The sequence below is a fragment of the Taudactylus pleione genome, unplaced genomic scaffold, assembly GCF_031769625.1.
Source record: "Taudactylus pleione unplaced genomic scaffold, aTauple2 ptg000198l, whole genome shotgun sequence".
In the NCBI taxonomy this organism is placed as follows: domain Eukaryota; kingdom Metazoa; phylum Chordata; class Amphibia; order Anura; family Myobatrachidae; genus Taudactylus; species Taudactylus pleione.
Genome location: NW_028284600.1, coordinates 3,498,676 through 3,524,349, shown reverse-complemented (window position 1 = coordinate 3,524,349; position 25,674 = coordinate 3,498,676). Strand labels below are relative to the sequence as shown.

The 25,674-nt window shown below is 37.9% G+C and overlaps 1 protein-coding gene across 2 annotated transcripts in view; it reads left to right on the top strand.

Annotated features, from left to right (window-relative positions):
- TCERG1L (transcription elongation regulator 1 like) overlaps window positions 1-25,674 on the top strand; it is a 325,549-nt gene that overhangs the window by 111,124 nt on the left and 188,751 nt on the right. For both annotated transcript variants that reach the window (XM_088476871.1, XM_088476870.1), the window contains exons 4-5: window positions 3,378-3,584; window positions 24,187-24,222. In XM_088476871.1, the coding sequence (XP_088332997.1) occupies window positions 3,378-3,584; window positions 24,187-24,222 (243 nt within the window). The remainder of the gene's footprint in view (window positions 1-3,377; window positions 3,585-24,186; window positions 24,223-25,674) is intronic.

Here is a 25,674-nt window from a genome sequence, read left to right as displayed (position 1 = left end):
GTGAACATGTCGACATTCTGCTGTGCCGATATTTCAACATGACATCATAACTATCAACATTGTGGAATCGATGTTATGATTGTGCATGCCTTCGATATGTTAGGCCCACTCAAGACTCTCCTCACAGCAAATTATAATTATAAATGGAAGAAACACAGACTTAAATATTTAAATATATTCCTAACTAGTTTCCATGATCAATTACGCCAAATTGTTCCGTACTGTCTCGGAGGAGTTCAACAAATGGAAATCGCAACTTAACACGGTAAAAGTAAACATACTACCTAGGATTCTGTATGATTTTCAGGCCCTTCTGCTGCATGCCCCCTCCAAAACAACTGCTGCCTTCATCGTAAACTCTCCCAATTCCTATGGTCTGCAAAAAGGCTCTGTGTAAAAATGAGGGTACGTTTTAAGCCCAAGAAAAAGGATTGTCTGGGTGTTCCCAATCTACACAATTATTTACTTGCAGCTCACCTCACACAAGGAGTTCTCTGGCAATCCAGCCAAGTCTCCCAAGTTTGGCTATAGATTATTTATGAATATTAGTGAAACTTGTATCCATTTCTCAGCTCCTCTGACCTCTCAGGCCAGCAGAAGCCCTGATTTAATAATAAAAAAAAATCTTGCAATAGTTTTTTCTCTCAGGGTGTGGAATCGAGCTCTGCAAAGCTTTTCACTCATCTGCTCTTCTCCATTACTCCTTCTGATTTGGAACAATTCAGATTTCCCTCCTGCACAAGGCCATAATGCATTTTATCCTTGGATCTAACATGGTCTCTTTTACCTTACAGATATAGCTCCATTCTGGAGCTACCAATATTTTTCTGATGTCAGATATAGATATAATCTTCCTTCAAATATCAAAATATCCAAATTGACAGCCAATGTAATAGAGTCTGGGAACATGCAAACTTGTCAGACTCAAAAAACTCCCAAGATTTAGGGGTCTAGCGTATTTACTAAGCAGTGTTAGGGGACAGAGTGAAAAGTGATAAGGAAGTGATAAGGTGCCAGCCAATCAGCTCCCAACTGTCATTTTTCAAACACAGCCTGTGAGATGACAGTTAGGAGCTGATTGGCTGGCACCTTATCACTTTTCACTCTGTCTCCTATCACTGCTTAGTAAATAGACCCCTGAAACTCTCATCCAGGTGTTTCCTGTATGGAAAATACAACTCGATCAATGTATTAGTGTGAGAGATTCACTGCTAAACTCTCACATTTTCTAAACTCTCACCCTATTACATTTGGCCCTTGGTCACACCCCCCAACTCTCACAGCATTGGGCAACAATTGAGTCACTGTGTTGGCTCCGCTCCTCTGTGAGAGGGCTCCTCACTACTATTTATCATCTTTCACTCTTACCTAGAACCCTGTCTAAAGAGAGAGATATTAAGTACTGTAGATTGGGAACGTGACACGAGACCTTTGACCTTGACGCTTGAGAGCAGATTTGTATCAATATCATTTCATCAGCGCCTTCAGTCCTTGTCAGCGAAAACTCCATGAAACTCTGCATGCATGGGTATTTGGTTCTGCAGTGTGTCCACAATTTCCTTTCTTTTCCTTTTCCTTTTCCTTTCTCAAGTTTGTAGCTCATTCTCATACTCCATTCCACCAAGACTCATCCCTTATGTCCCAAAGGACACTTACAGGTATATGGTATGTGCTAAATGCGGCTAAGTGTTGATTAGTGCTCTGTTGGAAAGCTGCAGTGACACCCGCCCTCTCCTCCATTAAAGAAACTATTTGGTTCATTTACACAATGGTACATAAATTATTTCCAGTATAGTTCACACCCAAGCAGCCAACTTTGTCAGAGTTTGGATATTCTGGTAAAACTATCATATTGCCACGTCTTCCCTGTCCTTTAGACCAGAGGTTCCCAAACTCCGCCATTACAGTCCAAGTTTTAAGGCTATCCATGCTTGAGCACAGGTGACTTAGGGCCTAATTTAGCAGTGAACGCAGATTCCCGATGTTCGAGAATCTGTGCAGAACAGGTCTGCGAGCCCGCACGTAAACTGGCAGCAGACTGTCAGTGATTGACAGTCTGCTGCCGTTTGGGGGCAGGGAGGGGGCGGCAATGGCTTCCGTTTCCTGAAATGGAGGCGTTGAGGGGGAGGGAAGAGGCCAGGATCTCCGTCGGCTGATGGAGATTACCTGGCCTCTTCCTCGCAGCTGCAACAGCCGGCTGCGGGACCCCATGGGTCACCTTAGCCGACCAATGGTCCGCAGAGTATCCGATGCTGCGTTGTACAAAGTAGCTCGGATACGTAATGCAGCAGGGGGCGTGATGCCTCCTGCTGCATTACCATATCAGCACAGATGAGGAGCTTACTGTAGCTATTCCGTCTGAAGCTGAATAAGGCCCTTAATTAGCACCTCAGTCAATTAACCATCTGGGCTCAAGCATGAATTTCCTTAAAATCTGGACTGTAATGACGGTGTTTGGGAACCTCTACTTTAGCCCATGAGTTTGTGTTCTCTCCCATTCCTAAGTCCAATTGGAAGCGTAGGATGAGTCTCTGTTTAGGTTATCTGCCAATATCTGGTTGGTGAAGTCTTCTCTTTTTCTGCATTACTTATATAATAGTCTTTATGTTCTCTAACTGACTATTAGTCAAGTACAATCTGTTGTATAATCATGTACTGTGCCCCAAGTCTCCCCCTTCCCAACTCTCTTTTCTTCATTCTGCCGCCGGTCTCCCCTCAAGTTTCATTTACTAAATCCTACAACAAACTGTTTAAAAAAATAATTTCATGGCTAAGTTTCATATATTTATTCATTGTATCCCTATTTTATTCTTTTAATATAAATGTTTCTTGTTTATGTAAGTTCTGTTAGGTCACACAGTGACAGCAGGAAATATAATATTATACATGATTACCGCTACATGTTTGTACAATTGTGGTTCCGTCTCCTAGTGCAAAATGCAGCAACTTCCTACACGTTGCAGTGTGGTTCAAAATATCCGTGTTTTGGTTTTGGATCTGGATTTATCTTCTTGTTTTGGTTTAGGTTTTGCAAAACCACCATAAAGTGTATTAGTTTTATATCTGGGTTGTTTTTTAAATTTATAAAACGTTTGTAAAAAAAAGCTAAAATCATGTACTTTTGCAATCCAAAACCTGAAATTCGGATTTAAAACCCGAATTACCAACTGGGGGAAGATCATAACTGTGACTCTGATTTGCACGGATCTCCTCAGATTAGAACTGCGACTCAGATATGTCCGGATTCACGTAATTCGCGTAGATTTGGATTTCTGAGGAACTGAACCGCACATTCTACTATTTATTAATACTTCATACTTGCTTCCTTTTGTTCATACATTGATTGTAATCACAATGTGATATATAATTTTTTCTAGATCATTGTCAGAGTGGAATTAAACCAGCCAGCAGTAACCAGTCTATTGCAATTGTTGGTGCTGTAACTTCCCCTCCTACAACAGTACTGGGCATGGAGTCTAAATCATCACAGGGGCTTTCCACAGTTCTAGTACCCCCATACAATGTGTTGGCAAACTTGGCACTATCTCCAATCAAGATACCGCTAATAGCGTCTCAATTGCCTGGTAAGTTTTCATTTTCTGTATTACACTGTGAGACAGCCTAAAGAATCAGATAGGGTTAAGCAAGTTTGATAGCAGTTAGGCAACAGTGAAAGGACATATGTGATACTGAAGCTTCATAGATTTGGTTTCCTCCGTTGCTACCAAATTGTTACTACTCCTGCTGTTTCTGACTCTCATCTCATTGTAAGAAAAGAGGGATTCAAACAAATGCGATCCAAATTAAATGGTGCAGCAATGGAACTCTGGTGATTATCACAAATCACCCCAACAATGGCAAAACAAGAAGAAATGTTCCCATGCGCTCCAAATGGGAATAACTTTTGCAAAATGTTCTCAATATTTCATGAATAAATAAATCCAAGGCAATGAAGCACTTATAATGTCACTGTGCAAACAATCCACTGGTATACATAGATGGCCAAAATGTCCAAATGTGAAACAATGCAAATCCGAATCCTCAAACAATAATCAGTCACCGTAGGTCTTTTTACTCCAGTAATCCTCGTGTATATTCCTTAATGGTGGTTTCTCTTAAATGTGGTGGCATGCAAGATAAAAAAGAGAATTGCCACCATAGCATAAAATCTTTTAAAATTTTATTAGAATATACAAAGTAGACAAATGGAAGCGTACCTTTTGTGACCTTTTGAGAAAGATACACGTTTAATACATATAGGGGTATTATTGTGCTCCCCCTATAGAGCGTTACCTTCCTGGTCAGCGTGCGCTTCCCAATATGTAATCACCAACGCGTTTCAACCGCAGTATGGGTCTTTGTCAAGGTGTCATTGCCTTGGATTTATTTATTCATGAAATATTGAGAACATTTTGCCAAAGTTATTCCCATTTGGAGCGCATGGGAACATTTCTTCTCATCTCATTGTAGCCTAAGTACTGTGGGTGTCATTCAGACCCGCTCGCGAGTGCAGGACGCTCGCAAGCGGGTCGATGTTCCCCCACTGCGCATGCGCACGATGGAGGGAGCTCCGTTGTACGCATGCGCGAGACCCGGCGAGCGACGGGCTCTCCATCGCTCCGGGTCTCGCACCAAAGGGGGCGTGCTGTCGATGTTGATTGACAGCACGCCCCCTTTGGTGGGCGTGCCGGGGGCGTGCCTGCCAGACGGAGGCGTTCCCATGGGAACGCCTACCGTCTGAAGCCGGCCCCACTGACATCACTAGTGATGTCAGTGGGAGTGATTTTGGCTCTGATAGAGCCAAAATCACTCCAGGGTTTGCGGCAGCGAGACCCTACCGCAGGGCCTCCGTCGCAAGCCCGATGGTCACGATGGTCTTGACCAGTGGTTCTCAAACTCGGTCCTCAGGACCCCACACAGGTCACATTTTTCAGGTCACCCAGCAGGTGCACAGGTATATTCATTACTCACTGACACGTTTTACAAAATCCACAGGTGGAGCTAATTATTTAATTGATTCTGTGAGGAGACCTGGAAAACATGCACTGTTTGGGGTCCTGAGGGCCGAGTTTGAGAACCTGTGGTCTTGACCATCGCGACCATCATCATGGATGCTCGCATAAGCTGTGGGTGGTCACCCACAGCTATGCGAGCATCCGGGAGGACGCTCCATTTTCATGGAGGAGGGCCCTGATTCAGAGCGAGCACTCTGGTCAGAGCGTTCGGCTCTGAATCAGGCCCTGTATGCCTTATGCTGTCAATTTTACAATCTAGAGATGCCATGCTGAGAGCACTGAGATTAGGAAGACTTGGATGATAAGGATATCTCTGCTTAATATGGACATGATCAAATGTTGTCAAGATTTACTTTAGTGGGTTTGATATTTCACATCCAGTGACATTTATGACAAATTGCAATTAAAAGAGCCACTGTATAATTAAATACTGTACAACACATCTGACCAGCATACAATGCAGTACTTGGTGACAAATATACAATGCTCAGAGTCCTATTTAAATGAACACCATACAATGCACAGAAATCCATTACAAATAACAAGCAAATAATGTACAGAACTGTAGCTTCATGATTAGCATTCATAAGACAAAGCCCTATTCCAGTGACCAGCATACAGTACATTGCTCAAAGCCCCATTCCAGTGACTAGCATACAGTACATTGCACAAAGCCATATTCCAGTGACTAGCATACAGTAGATTACAATCTAGAGATGCCATGCTGAGAGCACGGCATACAGTAGATTGCACAAAGCTTTATACCAGTGACCAGCATACAGTACATTGCACAAAGCCCTATTCCAGTGACCAGTATACAGTACATTGCACAAAGCTTTATACCAGTGACCAGCATACAGTACATTGCACAAAGCCATATTCCAGTGACCAGTATACAGTACATTGCACAAAGCCCTATTCCAGTGATTAGCATACAGTACATTGCACAAAGCTTTATACCAGTGACCAGCATACAGTACATTGCACTAAGCCCTATTCTAGTGACTAGCATACAGTACATCGCTCAAAGCCCTATTCCAGTAATTAGCATACAGTACATTGCACAAAGCCTTATTCCAGTGACCAGTGTACAGTACATTGCAGAAAGCCCTATACCAGTGACCAGCATAAAGTACATTGCACAAAGCCATATTCCAGTGACCAGCATACAGTACATTGCACAAAGCCCTATTCCAGTGACTAGTATACAGTACATTGCACAAAGCCCTATTACAGTGACCAGCATACAGTACATTGCACAAAGCCCTATTCCAGGGACCAGCATACAGTACACTGCACAAAGCCCTATTCTAGTGACTAAATTACAGTACATTGCACAAAGCCCTATTCCAGTGACCAGCATACAGTACATTACACAATGCCCTATTCCAGTGACCAGCATACAGTACATTGCACAAAGCCCTATTCTAGTGACTAGCATACAGTACATTGCACAAAGCCCTATTCAAGTGACTAGCATACAGTACATCGCACAAAGCCCTATTCCAGTAATTAGCATACAGTACATTGCACAAAGCCTTATTCCAGTGACCAGTGTACAGTACATTGCAGAAAGCCCTATACCAGTGACCAGCATAAAGTACATTGCACAAAGCCATATTCCAGTGACAGCATACAGTACATTGCACAAAGCCCTATTCCAGTGACTAGCATACAGTACACTGCACAAAGCCCTATTCCAGTGACTAACTTACAGTACATTGCACAAAGCCCTATTCCAGTGACCAGCATACAGTACATTACACAATGCCCTATTCCAGTGACCAGCATACAGTACATTGCAGACAGCCCTATTCCAGTGACCAGCATATAGTACATTGCAGAAAGCCCTATTCCAGTGACCAGCATACAGTACATTGCAGAAAGCCCTATCCCAGTAATCAGCATACAGTACATTTCACTAAGCCTTATTCCAGTGACTAGCATACAGTACATTGCACAAAACCCTATTCCAGTGACTAGCATACAGTACATTTCACAAAGCCCTATTCCAGTGACTACCATACAGTATGATGCACAAAGACCTATTCCAGTGGCTAACCTACAGTACATTGTACAAATATCTATTACAGTGACTAGCATGCAATACATTTCACAAAGTCATTTTCCAGTGACCAGCTTACAGTACATTGCATGAAGACTGTTTCCAGTGAATAACATACAGTACATTACACAAAGCCATATTCCAGTGACTAGCATTTAGTACATTGCACAAATGCCTATTACAGTGACTAGCATATAGTACATTGCACAAATACCTAATACAGTGACTAGCATATAGTACATTGCACAAATATTTATTACAGTGATTATCATATAGTACATTGCACAAATACCCGTTATAGTGACTAGCATACAATACATTGCACAAAGCCATATTTCAGTAACTACAGTAGCATACAGTACTTTCCACAAAGCCCTTATCCAGTGATTAGCGTGCAGTACTTTGCACTAAGCCCTATTCTAGTGACTAGCATACAGTACATCGCACAAAGCCCTATTCCAGTAATTAGCATACAGTACATTGCACAAAGCCTTATTCCAGTGACCAGTGTACAGTACATTGCAGAAAGCCCTATACCAGTGACCAGCATAAAGTACATTGCACAAAGCCATATTCCAGTGACCAGCATACAGTACATTGCACAAAGCCCTATTCCAGTGACTAGTATACAGTACATTGCACAAAGCCCTATTACAGTGACCAGCATACAGTACATTGCACAAAGCCCTTTTCCAGGGACCAGCATACTGTACACTGCACAAAGCCCTATTCTAGTGACTAAATTACAGTACATTGCACAAAGCCCTATTCCAGTGACCAGCATACAGTACATTACACAATGCCCTATTCCAGTGACCAGCATACAGTACATTGCACAAAGCCCTATTCTAGTGACTAGCATACAGTACATTGCACAAAGCCCTATTCAAGTGACAAGCATACAGTACATCGCACAAAGCCCTATTCCAGTAATTAGCAGACAGTACATTGCACAAAGCCTTATTCCAGTGACCAGTGTACAGTACATTGCAGAAAGCCCTATACCAGTGACCAGCATAAAGTACATTGCACAAAGCCATATTCCAGTGACCAGCATACAGTACATTGCACAAAGCCCTATTCCAGTGACTAGCATACAGTACACTGCACAAAGCCCTATTCCAGTGACTAACTTACAGTACATTGCACAAAGCCCTATTCCAGTGACCAGCATACAGTACATTACACAATGCCCTATTCCAGTGACCAGCATACAGTACATTGTAGACAGCCCTATTCCAGTGACCAGCATATAGTACATTGCAGAAAGCCCTATTCAAGTGACCAGCATACAGTACATTGCAGAAAGCCCTATCCCAGTAATAAGCATACAGTACATTTCACTAAGCCTTATTCCAGTGACTAGCATACAGTACATTACACAAAACCCTATTCCAGTGACTAGCATATAGTACATTTCACAAAGCCCTATTCCAGTGACTACCATACAGTATGATGCACAAAGACCTATTCCAGTGGCTAACCTACAGTACATTGTACAAATATCTATTACAGTGACTAGCATGCAATACATTTCACAAAGTCATATTCCAGTGACCAGCTTACAGTACATTGCATGAAGACCGTTTCCAGTGATTAACATACAGTACATTACACAAAGCCATATTCCAGTGACCAGCATTTAGTACATTGCACAAATGCCTATTACAGTGACTAGCATATAGTACATTGCACAAATACCTAATACAGTGACTAGCATATAGTACATTGCACAAATATTTATTACAGTGATTATCATATAGTACATTGCACAAATACCCGTTATAGTGACTAGCATACAATACATTGCACAAAGCCATATTTCAGTAACTACAGTAGCATACAGTACTTTGCACAAAGCCCTTATCCAGTGATTAGCGTGCAGTACTTTGCACAAAGCCATATTCCAGTGACAAGTAAGTATACAATACACAGAGACTTATAGTATTCTGGTGACTCCTAGTAACTAGTATACATTTCACAGTCCTATTCTGGTAATTAGTATACAGTAGACAAAGCCCTATTCTGGTAATTAGTATACAATAAACAAAGCCCTATTCTGGTAATTAGTATACAATAAACAAAGCCCTATTCTGGTAATTAGTATACAATAGACAAAGCCCTATTCTGGTAATTAGTATACAATAAACAAAGCCCTATTCTAGTGACTAGTATACATTGCACAAAGCCATGCATAATTCTGGTAACTAGCATACAATGAACATAGCCAAAATCTGGTAACTAGGATACAATGCACAAAGCCAAATTCATGTGACTAGTATACATTGCTCAATACCATATTCTGTGGTTAGTATACTGTACATTGCACAATACCATATTCTGTGGTTAGTATACTGTACATTGCACAATACCATATTCTGTGGTTAGTATACTGTACATTGCACAATACCATATTCTGTGGTTAGTATACTGTACATTGCACAATACCATATTCTGTGGTTAGTATACTGTACATTGCACAAAGCCATATTCTGTGGTTAGTATACTGTACATTGCACAATACCATATTCTGTGGTTAGTATACTGTACATTGCACAATACCATATTCTGTGGTTAGTATACTGTACATTGCACAATACCATATTCTGTGAATAGTATACTGTACATTGCACAAAGCCATATTCTGTGGTTAGTATACTGTACATTGCACAATACCATATTCTGTGGTTAGTATACTGTACATTGCACAATACCATATTCTGTGGTTAGTATACTGTACATTGCACAATACCATATTCTGTGGTTAGTATACTGTACATTGCACAAAGCCATATTCTGTGGTTAGTATACTGTACATTGCACAATACCATATTCTGTGGTTAGTATACTGTACATTGCACAAAGCCATATTCTGTGGTTAGTATACTGTACATTGCACAAAGCCATATTCTGTGGTTAGTATACTGTACATTGCACAATACCATATTCTGTGGTTAGTATACTGTACATTGCACAATACCATATTCTGTGGTTAGTATACTGTACATTGCACAATACCATATTCTGTGGTTAGTATACTGTACATTGCACAATACCATATTCTGTGAATAGTATACAGTACATTGCACAAAGCCCTATTCAAGTGACAAGCATACAGTACATCGCACAAAGCCCTATTCCAGTAATTAGCAGACAGTACATTGCACAAAGCCTTATTCCAGTGACCAGTGTACAGTACATTGCAGAAAGCCCTATACCAGTGACCAGCATAAAGTACATTGCACAAAGCCATATTCCAGTGACCAGCATACAGTACATTGCACAAAGCCCTATTCCAGTGACTAGCATACAGTACACTGCACAAAGCCCTATTCCAGTGACTAACTTACAGTACATTGCACAAAGCCCTATTCCAGTGACCAGCATACAGTACATTACACAATGCCCTATTCCAGTGACCAGCATACAGTACATTGTAGACAGCCCTATTCCAGTGACCAGCATATAGTACATTGCAGAAAGCCCTATTCAAGTGACCAGCATACAGTACATTGCAGAAAGCCCTATCCCAGTAATAAGCATACAGTACATTTCACTAAGCCTTATTCCAGTGACTAGCATACAGTACATTACACAAAACCCTATTCCAGTGACTAGCATATAGTACATTTCACAAAGCCCTATTCCAGTGACTACCATACAGTATGATGCACAAAGACCTATTCCAGTGGCTAACCTACAGTACATTGTACAAATATCTATTACAGTGACTAGCATGCAATACATTTCACAAAGTCATATTCCAGTGACCAGCTTACAGTACATTGCATGAAGACCGTTTCCAGTGATTAACATACAGTACATTACACAAAGCCATATTCCAGTGACCAGCATTTAGTACATTGCACAAATGCCTATTACAGTGACTAGCATATAGTACATTGCACAAATACCTAATACAGTGACTAGCATATAGTACATTGCACAAATATTTATTACAGTGATTATCATATAGTACATTGCACAAATACCCGTTATAGTGACTAGCATACAATACATTGCACAAAGCCATATTTCAGTAACTACAGTAGCATACAGTACTTTGCACAAAGCCCTTATCCAGTGATTAGCGTGCAGTACTTTGCACAAAGCCATATTCCAGTGACAAGTAAGTATACAATACACAGAGACTTATAGTATTCTGGTGACTCCTAGTAACTAGTATACATTTCACAGTCCTATTCTGGTAATTAGTATACAGTAGACAAAGCCCTATTCTGGTAATTAGTATACAATAAACAAAGCCCTATTCTGGTAATTAGTATACAATAAACAAAGCCCTATTCTGGTAATTAGTATACAATAGACAAAGCCCTATTCTGGTAATTAGTATACAATAAACAAAGCCCTATTCTAGTGACTAGTATACATTGCACAAAGCCATGCATAATTCTGGTAACTAGCATACAATGAACATAGCCAAAATCTGGTAACTAGGATACAATGCACAAAGCCAAATTCATGTGACTAGTATACATTGCTCAATACCATATTCTGTGGTTAGTATACTGTACATTGCACAATACCATATTCTGTGGTTAGTATACTGTACATTGCACAATACCATATTCTGTGGTTAGTATACTGTACATTGCACAAAGCCATATTCTGTGGTTAGTATACTGTACATTGCACAATACCATATTCTGTGGTTAGTATACTGTACATTGCACAATACCATATTCTGTGGTTAGTATACTGTACATTGCACAATACCATATTCTGTGAATAGTATACTGTACATTGCACAAAGCCATATTCTGTGGTTAGTATACTGTACATTGCACAATACCATATTCTGTGGTTAGTATACTGTACATTGCACAATACCATATTCTGTGGTTAGTATACTGTACATTGCACAATACCATATTCTGTGGTTAGTATACTGTACATTGCACAAAGCCATATTCTGTGGTTAGTATACTGTACATTGCACAATACCATATTCTGTGGTTAGTATACTGTACATTGCACAAAGCCATATTCTGTGGTTAGTATACTGTACATTGCACAATACCATATTCTGTGGTTAGTATACTGTACATTGCACAAAGCCATATTCTGTGGTTAGTATACTGTACATTGCACAATACCATATTCTGTGGTTAGTATACTGTACATTGCACAATACCATATTCTGTGGTTAGTATACTGTACATTGCACAATACCATATTCTGTGGTTAGTATACTGTACATTGCACAAAGCCATATTCTGTGGTTAGTATACTGTACATTGCACAATACCATATTCTGTGGTTAGTATACTGTACATTGCACAATACCATATTCTGTGGTTAGTATACTGTACATTGCACAAAGCCATATTCTGTGGTTAGTATACTGTACATTGCACAATACCATATTCTGTGGTTAGTATACTGTACATTGCACAATACCATATTCTGTGGTTAGTATACTGTACATTGCACAATACCATATTCTGTGGTTAGTATACTGTACATTGCACAATACCATATTCTGTGGTTAGTATACTGTACATTGCACAAAGCCATATTCTGTGGTTAGTATACTGTACATTGCACAATACCATATTCTGTGGTTAGTATACTGTACATTGCACAATACCATATTCTGTGGTTAGTATACTGTACATTGCACAATACCATATTCTGTGGTTAGTATACTGTACATTGCACAAAGCCATATTCTGTGGTTAGTATACTGTACATTGCACAATACCATATTCTGTGGTTAGTATACTGTACATTGCACAATACCATATTCTGTGGTTAGTATACTGTACATTGCACAATACCATATTCTGTGGTTAGTATACTGTACATTGCACAAAGCCATATTCTGTGGTTAGTATACTGTACATTGCACAATACCATATTCTGTGGTTAGTATACTGTACATTGCACAAAGCCATATTCTGTGGTTAGTATACTGTACATTGCACAATACCATATTCTGTGGTTAGTATACTGTACATTGCACAATACCATATTCTGTGGTTAGTATACTGTACATTGCACAATACCATATTCTGTGGTTAGTATACTGTACATTGCACAAAGCCATATTCTGTGGTTAGTATACTGTACATTGCACAATACCATATTCTGTGGTTAGTATACTGTACATTGCACAATACCATATTCTGTGGTTAGTATACTGTACATTGCACAATACCATATTCTGTGGTTAGTATACTGTACATTGCACAATACCATATTCTGTGGTTAGTATACTGTACATTGCACAATACCATATTCTGTGGTTAGTATACTGTACATTGCACAAAGCCATATTCTGTGAATAGTATACTGTACATTGCACAAAGCCATATTCTGTGGTTAGTATACTGTACATTGCACAATACCATATTCTGTGGTTAGTATACTGTACATTGCACAATACCATATTCTGTGGTTAGTATACTGTACATTGCACAATACCATATTCTGTGGTTAGTATACTGTACATTGCACAATAGCCATATTCTGTGGTTAGTATACTGTACATTGCACAATACCATATTCTGTGGTTAGTATACTGTACATTGCACAATACCATATTCTGTGGTTAGTATACTGTACATTGCACAATACCATATTCTGTGGTTAGTATACTGTACATTGCACAATACCATATTCTGTGGTTAGTATACTGTACATTGCACAATACCATATTCTGTGGTTAGTATACTGTACATTGCACAATACCATATTCTGTGGTTAGTATACTGTACATTGCACAAAGCCATATTCTGTGGTTAGTATACTGTACATTGCACAATACCATATTCTGTGGTTAGTATACTGTACATTGCACAATACCATATTCTGTGGTTAGTATACTGTACATTGCACAATACCATATTCTGTGGTTAGTATACTGTACATTGCACAATACCATATTCTGTGGTTAGTATACTGTACATTGCACAATACCATATTCTGTGGTTAGTATACTGTACATTGCACAATACCATATTCTGTGGTTAGTATACTGTACATTGCACAATACCATATTCTGTGGTTAGTATACTGTACATTGCACAATACCATATTCTGTGGTTAGTATACTGTACATTGCACAATACCATATTCTGTGGTTAGTATACTGTACATTGCACAATACCATATTCTGTGGTTAGTATACTGTACATTGCACAATACCATATTCTGTGGTTAGTATAACTGGTACATTGCACAATACCATATTCTGTGGATAGTACTGTACATTGCACAATACCATATTCTGTGGTTAGTATACTGTACATTGCACAATACCATATTCTGTGGTTAGTATACTGTACATTGCACAATACCATATTCTGTGGTTAGTATACTGTACATTGCACAATACCATATTCTGTGGTTAGTATACTGTACATTGCACAATACCATATTCTGTGGTTAGTATACTGTACATTGCACAATACCATATTCTGTGGTTAGTATACTGTACATTGCACAATACCATATTCTGTGGTTAGTATACTGTACATTGCACAATACCATATTCTGTGGTTAGTATACTGTACATTGCACAATACCATATTCTGTGGTTAGTATACTGTACATTGCACAATACCATATTCTGTGGTTAGTATACTGTACATTGCACAATACCATATTCTGTGGTTAGTATACTGTACATTGCACAATACCATATTCTGTGGTTAGTATACTGTACATTGCACAATACCATATTCTGTGGTTAGTATACTGTACATTGCACAATACCATATTCTGTGGTTAGTATACTGTACATTGCACAATACCATATTCTGTGGTTAGTATACTGTACATTGCACAATAGCCATATTCTGTGGTTAGTATACTGTACATTGCACAATACCATATTCTGTGGTTAGTATACTGTACATTGCACAAAGCCATATTCTGTGGTTAGTATACTGTACATTGCACAATACCATATTCTGTGGTTAGTATACTGTACATTGCACAATACCATATTCTGTGGTTAGTATACTGTACATTGCACAATACCATATTCTGTGGTTAGTATACTGTACATTGCACAAAGCCATATTCTGTGGTTAGTATACTGTACATTGCACAATACCATATTCTGTGGTTAGTATACTGTACATTGCACAATACCATATTCTGTGGTTAGTATACTGTACATTGCACAATACCATATTCTGTGGTTAGTATACTGTACATTGCACAATACCATATTCTGTGGTTAGTATACTGTACATTGCACAATAGCCATATTCTGTGGTTAGTATACTGTACATTGCACAATACCATATTCTGTGGTTAGTATACTGTACATTGCACAAAGCCATATTCTGTGGTTAGTATACTGTACATTGCACAATACCATATTCTGTGGTTAGTATACTGTACATTGCACAAAGCCATATTCTGTGGTTAGTATACTGTACATTGCACAATACCATATTCTGTGGTTAGTATACTGTACATTGCACAATACCATATTCTGTGGTTAGTATACTGTACATTGCACAATACCATATTCTGTGGTTAGTATACTGTACATTGCACAATACCATATTCTGTGGTTAGTATACTGTACATTGCACAATACCATATTCTGTGGTTAGTATACTGTACATTGCACAATACCATATTCTGTGGTTAGTATACTGTACATTGCACAATACCATATTCTGTGGTTAGTATACTGTACATTGCACAATACCATATTCTGTGGTTAGTATACTGTACATTGCACAATACCATATTCTGTGGTTAGTATACTGTACATTGCACAATACCATATTCTGTGGTTAGTATACTGTACATTGCACAATACCATATTCTGTGGTTAGTATACTGTACATTGCACAATACCATATTCTGTGGTTAGTATACTGTACATTGCACAATACCATATTCTGTGGTTAGTATACTGTACATTGCACAATACCATATTCTGTGGTTAGTATACTGTACATTGCACAATACCATATTCTGTGGTTAGTATACTGTACATTGCACAATACCATATTCTGTGGTTAGTATACTGTACATTGCACAATACCATATTCTGTGGTTAGTATACTGTACATTGCACAATACCATATTCTGTGGTTAGTATACTGTACATTGCACAATACCATATTCTGTGGTTAGTATACTGTACATTGCACAATACCATATTCTGTGGTTAGTATACTGTACATTGCACAAAGCCATATTCTGTGGTTAGTATACTGTACATTGCACAATACCATATTCTGTGGTTAGTATACTGTACATTGCACAATACCATATTCTGTGGTTAGTATACTGTACATTGCACAATACCATATTCTGTGGTTAGTATACTGTACATTGCACAATACCATATTCTGTGGTTAGTATACTGTACATTGCACAATACCATATTCTGTGGTTAGTATACTGTACATTGCACAATACCATATTCTGTGGTTAGTATACTGTACATTGCACAATACCATATTCTGTGGTTAGTATACTGTACATTGCACAATACCATATTCTGTGGTTAGTATACTGTACATTGCACAATACCATATTCTGTGGTTAGTATACTGTACATTGCACAAAGCCATATTCTGTGGTTAGTATACTGTACATTGCACAATACCATATTCTGTGGTTAGTATACTGTACATTGCACAAAGCCATATTCTGTGGTTAGTATACTGTACATTGCACAATACCATATTCTGTGGTTAGTATACTGTACATTGCACAAAGCCATATTCTGTGGTTAGTATACTGTACATTGCACAATACCATATTCTGTGGTTAGTATACTGTACATTGCACAATACCATATTCTGTGGTTAGTATACTGTACATTGCACAATACCATATTCTGTGGTTAGTATACTGTACATTGCACAAAGCCATATTCTGTGGTTAGTATACTGTACATTGCACAATACCATATTCTGTGGTTAGTATACTGTACATTGCACAATACCATATTCTGTGGTTAGTATACTGTACATTGCACAATACCATATTCTGTGGTTAGTATACTGTACATTGCACAATACCATATTCTGTGGTTAGTATACTGTACATTGCACAAAGCCATATTCTGTGGTTAGTATACTGTACATTGCACAATACCATATTCTGTGGTTAGTATACTGTACATTGCACAATACCATATTCTGTGGTTAGTATACTGTACATTGCACAATACCATATTCTGTGGTTAGTATACTGTACATTGCACAAAGCCATATTCTGTGGTTAGTATACTGTACATTGCACAATACCATATTCTGTGGTTAGTATACTGTACATTGCACAATACCATATTCTGTGGTTAGTATACTGTACATTGCACAATACCATATTCTGTGGTTAGTATACTGTACATTGCACAAAGCCATATTCTGTGGTTAGTATACTGTACATTGCACAATACCATATTCTGTGGTTAGTATACTGTACATTGCACAATACCATATTCTGTGGTTAGTATACTGTACATTGCACAATACCATATTCTGTGGTTAGTATACTGTACATTGCACAATGCCATATTCTGTGGTTAGTATACTGTACATTGCACAATACCATATTCTGTGGTTAGTATACTGTACATTGCACAATACCATATTCTGTGGTTAGTATACTGTACATTGCACAATACCATATTCTGTGGTTAGTATACTGTACATTGCACAATACCATATTCTGTGGTTAGTATACTGTACATTGCACAAAGCCATATTCTGTGGTTAGTATACTGTACATTGCACAATACCATATTCTGTGGTTAGTATACTGTACATTGCACAAAGCCATATTCTGTGGTTAGTATACTGTACATTGCACAATACCATATTCTGTGGTTAGTATACTGTACATTGCACAATACCATATTCTGTGGTTAGTATACTGTACATTGCACAATACCATATTCTGTGGTTAGTATACTGTACATTGCACAATACCATATTCTGTGGTTAGTATACTGTACATTGCACAATACCATATTCTGTGGTTAGTATACTGTACATTGCACAAAGCCATATTCTGTGGTTAGTATACTGTACATTGCACAATACCATATTCTGTGGTTAGTATACTGTACATTGCACAATACCATATTCTGTGGTTAGTATACTGTACATTGCACAATACCATATTCTGTGGTTAGTATACTGTACATTGCACAATACCATATTCTGTGGTTAGTATACTGTACATTGCACAATACCATATTCTGTGGATAGTATACTGTACATTGCACAATACCATATTCTGTGGTTAGTATACTGTACATTGCACAATACCATATTCTGTGGATAGTATACTGTACATTGCACAATACCATATTCTGTGGTTAGTATACTGTACATTGCACAATACCATATTCTGTGGTTAGTATACTGTACATTGCACAATACCATATTCTGTGGTTAGTATACTGTACATTGCACAATACCATATTCTGTGGTTAGTATACTGTACATTGCACAATACCATATTCTGTGGTTAGTATACTGTACATTGCACAATACCATATTCTGTGGTTAGTATACTGTACATTGCACAATACCATATTCTGTGGTTAGTATACTGTACATTGCACAATACCATATTCTGTGGTTAGTATACTGTACATTGCACAATACCATATTCTGTGGATAGTATACTGTACATTGCACAATACCATATTCTGTGGTTAGTATACTGTACATTGCACAATACCATATTCTGTGGTTAGTATACTGTACATTGCACAATACCATATTCTGTGGTTAGTATACTGTACATTGCACAATACCATATTCTGTGGTTAGTATACTGTACATTGCACAATACCATATTCTGTGGTTAGTATACTGTACATTGCACAATACCATATTCTGTGGTTAGTATACTGTACATTGCACAATACCATATTCTGTGGTTAGTATACTGTACATTGCACAAAGCCATATTCTGTGGTTAGTATACTGTACATTGCACAATACCATATTCTGTGGTTAGTATACTGTACATTGCACAAAGCCATATTCTGTGGTTAGTATACTGTACATTGCACAATACCATATTCTGTGGTTAGTATACTGTACATTGCACAATGCCATATTCTGTGGTTAGTATACTGTACATTGCACAATACCATATTCTGTGGTTAGTATACTGTACATTGCACAAAGCCATATTCTGTGGTTAGTATACTGTACATTGCACAATACCATATTCTGTGGTTAGTATACTGTACATTGCACAATACCATATTCTGTGGTTAGTATACTGTACATTGCACAATACCATATTCTGTGGTTAGTATACTGTACATTGCACAATACCATATTCTGTGGTTAGTATACTGTACATTGCACAATACCATATTCTGTGAATAGTATACTGTACATTGCACAATACCATATTCTGTGGTTAGTATACTGTACATTGCACAATACCATATTCTGTGGATAGTATACTGTACATTGCACAATACCATATTCTGTGGTTAGTATACTGTACATTGCACAATGCCATATTCTGTGGTTAGTATACTGTACATTGCACAATACCATATTCTGTGGTTAGTATACTGTACATTGCACAATACCATATTCTGTGGTTAGTATACTGTACATTGCACAATACCATATTCTGTGGTTAGTATACTGTACATTGCACAAAACCATATTCTGTGGTTAGTATACTGTACATTGCACAATACCATATTCTGTGGTTAGTATACTGTACATTGCACAATACCATATTCTGTGGTTAGTATACTGTACATTGCACAAAGCCATATTCTGTGGTTAGTATACTGTACATTGCACAATGCCATATTCTGTGGTTAGTATACTGTACATTGCACAAAGCCATATTCTGTGGATAGTATACTGTACATTGCACAATACCATATTCTGTGGTTAGTATACTGTACATTGCACAATACCATATTCTGTGGTTAGTATACTGTACATTGCACAATACCATATTCTGTGGTTAGTATACTGTACATTGCACAATACCATATTCTGTGGTTAGTATACTGTACATTGCACAATACCATATTCTGTGGTTAGTATACTGTACATTGCACAATACCATATTCTGTGGTTAGTATACTGTACATTGCACAATACCATATTCTGTGGTTAGTATACTGTACATTGCACAATACCATATTCTGTGGATAGTATACTGTACATTGCACAATACCATATTCTGTGGTTAGTATACTGTACATTGCACAATACCATATTCTGTGGTTAGTATACTGTACATTGCACAATACCATATTCTGTGGTTAGTATACTGTACATTGCACAATACCATATTCTGTGGTTAGTATACTGTACATTGCACAATACCATATTCTGTGGTTAGTATACTGTACATTGCACAATACCATATTCTGTGGTTAGTATACTGTACATTGCACAATACCATATTCTGTGGTTAGTATACTGTACATTGCACAAAGCCATATTCTGTGGTTAGTATACTGTACATTGCACAATGCCATATTCTGTGTTTAGTATACTGTACATTGCACAAAGCCATATTCTGTGGATAGTATACTGTACATTGCACAATACCATATTCTGTGGTTAGTATACTGTACATTGCACAATACCATATTCTGTGGTTAGTATACTGTACATTGCACAATACCATATTCTGTGGTTAGTATACTGTACATTGCACAATACCATATTCTGTGGTTAGTATACTGTACATTGCACAATACCATATTCTGTGGTTAGTATACTGTACATTGCACAATACCATATTCTGTGGTTAGTATACTGTACATTGCACAATACCATATTCTGTGGTTAGTATACTGTACATTGCACAATACCATATTCTGTGGTTAGTATACTGTACATTGCACAATACCATATTCTGTGGTTAGTATACTGTACATTGCACAATACCATATTCTGTGGTTAGTATACTGTACATTGCACAATACCATATTCTGTGGTTAGTATACTGTACATTGCACAATACCATATTCTGTGGTTAGTATACTGTACATTGCACAATACCATATTCTGTGGTTAGTATACTGTACATTGCACAATACCATATTCTGTGGTTAGTATACTGTACATTGCACAAAGCCATATTCTGTGGTTAGTATACTGTACATTGCACAATACCATATTCTGTGGTTAGTATACTGTACATTGCACAATACCATATTCTGTGGTTAGTATACTGTACATTGCACAATACCATATTCTGTGGTTAGTATACTGTACATTGCACAAAGCCATATTCTGTGGTTAGTATACTGTACATTGCACAATGCCATATTCTGTGGTTAGTATACTGTACATTGCACAATGCCATATTCTGTGGTTAGTATACTGTACATTGCACAAAGCCATATTCTGTGGATAGTATACTGTACATTGCACAATACCATATTCTGTGGTTAGTATACTGTACATTGCACAATACCATATTCTGTGGTTAGTATACTGTACATTGCACAATACCATATTCTGTGGTTAGTATACTGTACATTGCACAATACCATATTCTGTGGTTAGTATACTGTACATTGCACAATACCATATTCTGTGGTTAGTATACTGTACATTGCACAATACCATATTCTGTGGTTAGTATACTGTACATTGCACAATACCATATTCTGTGGTTAGTATACTGTACATTGCACAATACCATATTCTGTGGTTAGTATACTGTACATTGCACAATACCATATTCTGTGGTTAGTATACTGTACATTGCACAATACCATATTCTGTGGTTAGTATACTGTACATTGCACAATACCATATTCTGTGGTTAGTATACTGTACATTGCACAATACCATATTCTGTGGTTAGTATACTGTACATTGCACAATACCATATTCTGTGGTTAGTATACTGTACATTGCACAATACCATATTCTGTGGTTAGTATACTGTACATTGCACAATACCATATTCTGTGGTTAGTATACTGTACATTGCACAATACCATATTCTGTGGTTAGTATACTGTACATTGCACAAAGCCATATTCTGTGGTTAGTATACTGTACATTGCACAATACCATATTCTGTGGTTAGTATACTGTACATTGCACAATACCATATTCTGTGGTTAGTATACTGTACATTGCACAATACCATATTCTGTGGTTAGTATACTGTACATTGCACAATACCATATTCTGTGGTTAGTATACTGTACATTGCACAATACCATATTCTGTGGTTAGTATACTGTACATTGCACAAAGCCATATTCTGTGGTTAGTATACTGTACATTGCACAATGCCATATTCTGTGGTTAGTATACTGTACATTGCACAAAGCCATATTCTGTGGATAGTATACTGTACATTGCACAATACCATATTCTGTGGTTAGTATACTGTACATTGCACAATACCATATTCTGTGGTTAGTATACTGTACATTGCACAATACCATATTCTGTGGTTAGTATACTGTACATTGCACAATACCATATTCTGTGGTTAGTATACTGTACATTGCACAATACCATATTCTGTGGTTAGTATACTGTACATTGCACAATACCATATTCTGTGGTTAGTATACTGTACATTGCACAATACCATATTCTGTGGTTAGTATACTGTACATTGCACAATACCATATTCTGTGGTTAGTATACTGTACATTGCACAATACCATATTCTGTGGTTAGTATACTGTACATTGCACAATACCATATTCTGTGGTTAGTATACTGTACATTGCACAATACCATATTCTGTGGTTAGTATACTGTACATTGCACAATACCATATTCTGTGGTTAGTATACTGTACATTGCACAATACCATATTCTGTGGTTAGTATACTGTACATTGCACAATACCATATTCTGTGGTTAGTATACTGTACATTGCACAAAGCCATATTCTGTGGTTAGTATACTGTACATTGCACAATACCATATTCTGTGGTTAGTATACTGTACATTGCACAATACCATATTCTGTGGTTAGTATACTGTACATTGCACAATACCATATTCTGTGGTTAGTATACTGTACATTGCACAATACCATATTCTGTGGTTAGTATACTGTACATTGCACAATACCATATTCTGTGGTTAGTATACTGTACATTGCACAAAGCCATATTCTGTGGTTAGTATACTGTACATTGCACAATGCCATATTCTGTGGTTAGTATACTGTACATTGCACAAAGCCATATTCTGTGGATAGTATACTGTACATTGCACAATACCATATTCTGTGGTTAGTATACTGTACATTGCACAATACCATATTCTGTGGTTAGTATACTGTACATTGCACAATACCATATTCTGTGGTTAGTATACAGTACATTGCACAATACCATATTCTGTGGTTAGTATACTGTACATTGCACAATACCATATTCTGTGGTTAGTATACTGTACATTGCACAATACCATATTCTGTGGTTAGTATACTGTACATTGCACAATACCATATTCTGTGGTTAGTATACTGTACATTGCACAATACCATATTCTGTGGTTAGTATACTGTACATTGCACAATACCATATTCTGTGGTTAGTATACTGTACATTGCACAATACCATATTCTGTGGTTAGTATACTGTACATTGCACAAAGCCATATTCTGTGGTTAGTATACTGTACATTGCACAATACCATATTCTGTGGTTAGTATACTGTACATTGCACAATACCATATTCTGTGGATAGTATACTGTACATTGCACAATACCATATTCTGTGGATAGTATACTGTACATTGCACAATACCATATTCTGTGGTTAGTATACTGTACATTGCACAATACCATATTCTGTGGTTAGTATACTGTACATTGCACAAAGCCATATTCTGTGGATAGTATACTGTACATTGCACAATACCATATTCTGTGGTTAGTATACAATGCAGATCCTCTATAAAACAAGTTGAGTCACTGTTACCAGGCTGCTGTACGAAGCTGTAGCTAGACACTGTCATGAGACAGGCAATGTAATGTGCAGTAGAAGAAAACATATATCATACATCCAAACTATCTACACTGCACATACTGTAAATATTAATCTCTGGTACATTGTTTTAGGGGTGAAAATAGCTAATGGCAGCCAAAATTTTTTTTTTTTTTAGTGCCACAGTTCGGTAGAAGGAGCCTGAGGTCGGCAGGTACTGTATGCAATTTATGGTTGTATAGTTCACACTCCCATCTATCATCCCTCATTCTATTAGCTCATAAATGTTTTCAATCCCCCCTTGCCTATAAATCCCTCCCCAACTCTGTGTCCCTTGTCTAAGAAGGCTAATTTATACCTAGATATAGATGATTAATAATAATAATAATAATAATAATAACAATATAATTAATAAATAAATAATAAATAAATAGATTAAGGGGTCTGTGACCATCGCCATGGGGTACAGCGATTCCTCAAAGCCACATGGCATGACTGTATGTATTCTGTGTGCCCTGGGTAAAGTGTGCTCATGGTACTATGAGCTACAACCTGACCGTGAGAGTATTATTTTTAGGGGGCGATTCAAACGTTTTTTTTAGCCGTGATAATTAATGTCCAGTTTTGCTACTCAATTGTTCTGGGCGCTCAATAATTATCGCCCTCTTCGCCCCTATGAGACCAGGTTTAGCAGTGTAAAATGGCTAAACCCGTCTAAAATTCTGGTTAGGGCACGCTAACTGTAGTTAGCATGCCCTAACCAGGGGGTTTCTCACACATTTCTGCTCACACCCTCCTGAGTGCATGCAGAAATGCCGGCGCCTGGGGCTATCGCACCCTGACAGAGCAACAATTGAATTGCTCTGTCGGGCGTCTTAAAAAAAAAGCCGCTGGTAAAACATTTGAATCACCCCCTTATACTGTAGTTCCTTTAAAATATATATTTCAGTAATGTCTGCTTGCTATGAATTGCTACAGTATGTCAAAACTGGGTTGCATCAGCTACTCAGAACCAAGTGGCCAGGTGCTAAAAGCTTCATGGAAGTAATGTTTGCTCTTCACCCTAGGAGGCCATTGTGCAGGTCCAATGCACAGACACACAGGCTGCTAGAGTGTCATTTTCCACCTTAGCTTATCAGGCTTCATAAAATAAAATACCCTTTGAAGTTATGGAGATATATTACAGGTAGGTTCTTGTAGCCATGTTAATTTACATCTACACAGACCCTGGGAGAACAAAGGACAGTCCTTTTGAACTCTGAAAAGGTGGGGGCTGCTGGGGGAGAGAGGAGTTGTGGTACTATAAGGCCCAGCAGCCCACACTGCTGGGTGTTCACTCTACAAGGGAGTAGCTAGGTGCTAGGAGTGCTCCCCATCTGCGTTCTATGGTGCTCTCCCTCCACACAGATCCCCTAAAATCTCAGAGTAAGATAACTTAGGATTCTGAGTTTTTATCATTTACCTTTATCTGAAATCATTCTGTGCATTTATAACTCTATGCCTTGTTTATTCACCTGTTTTCCTTGTAATTTAACCCTGGAGATATTTTCTCAATAAATCCTAAATATTTATCAGCGTTATCGCTAATGAATTATGAATTCACGTGCCTGGAGAGGCCTATGCTACATTTGTGTATTAATTGTGAATTGAAGTGTGATTTAAGTGT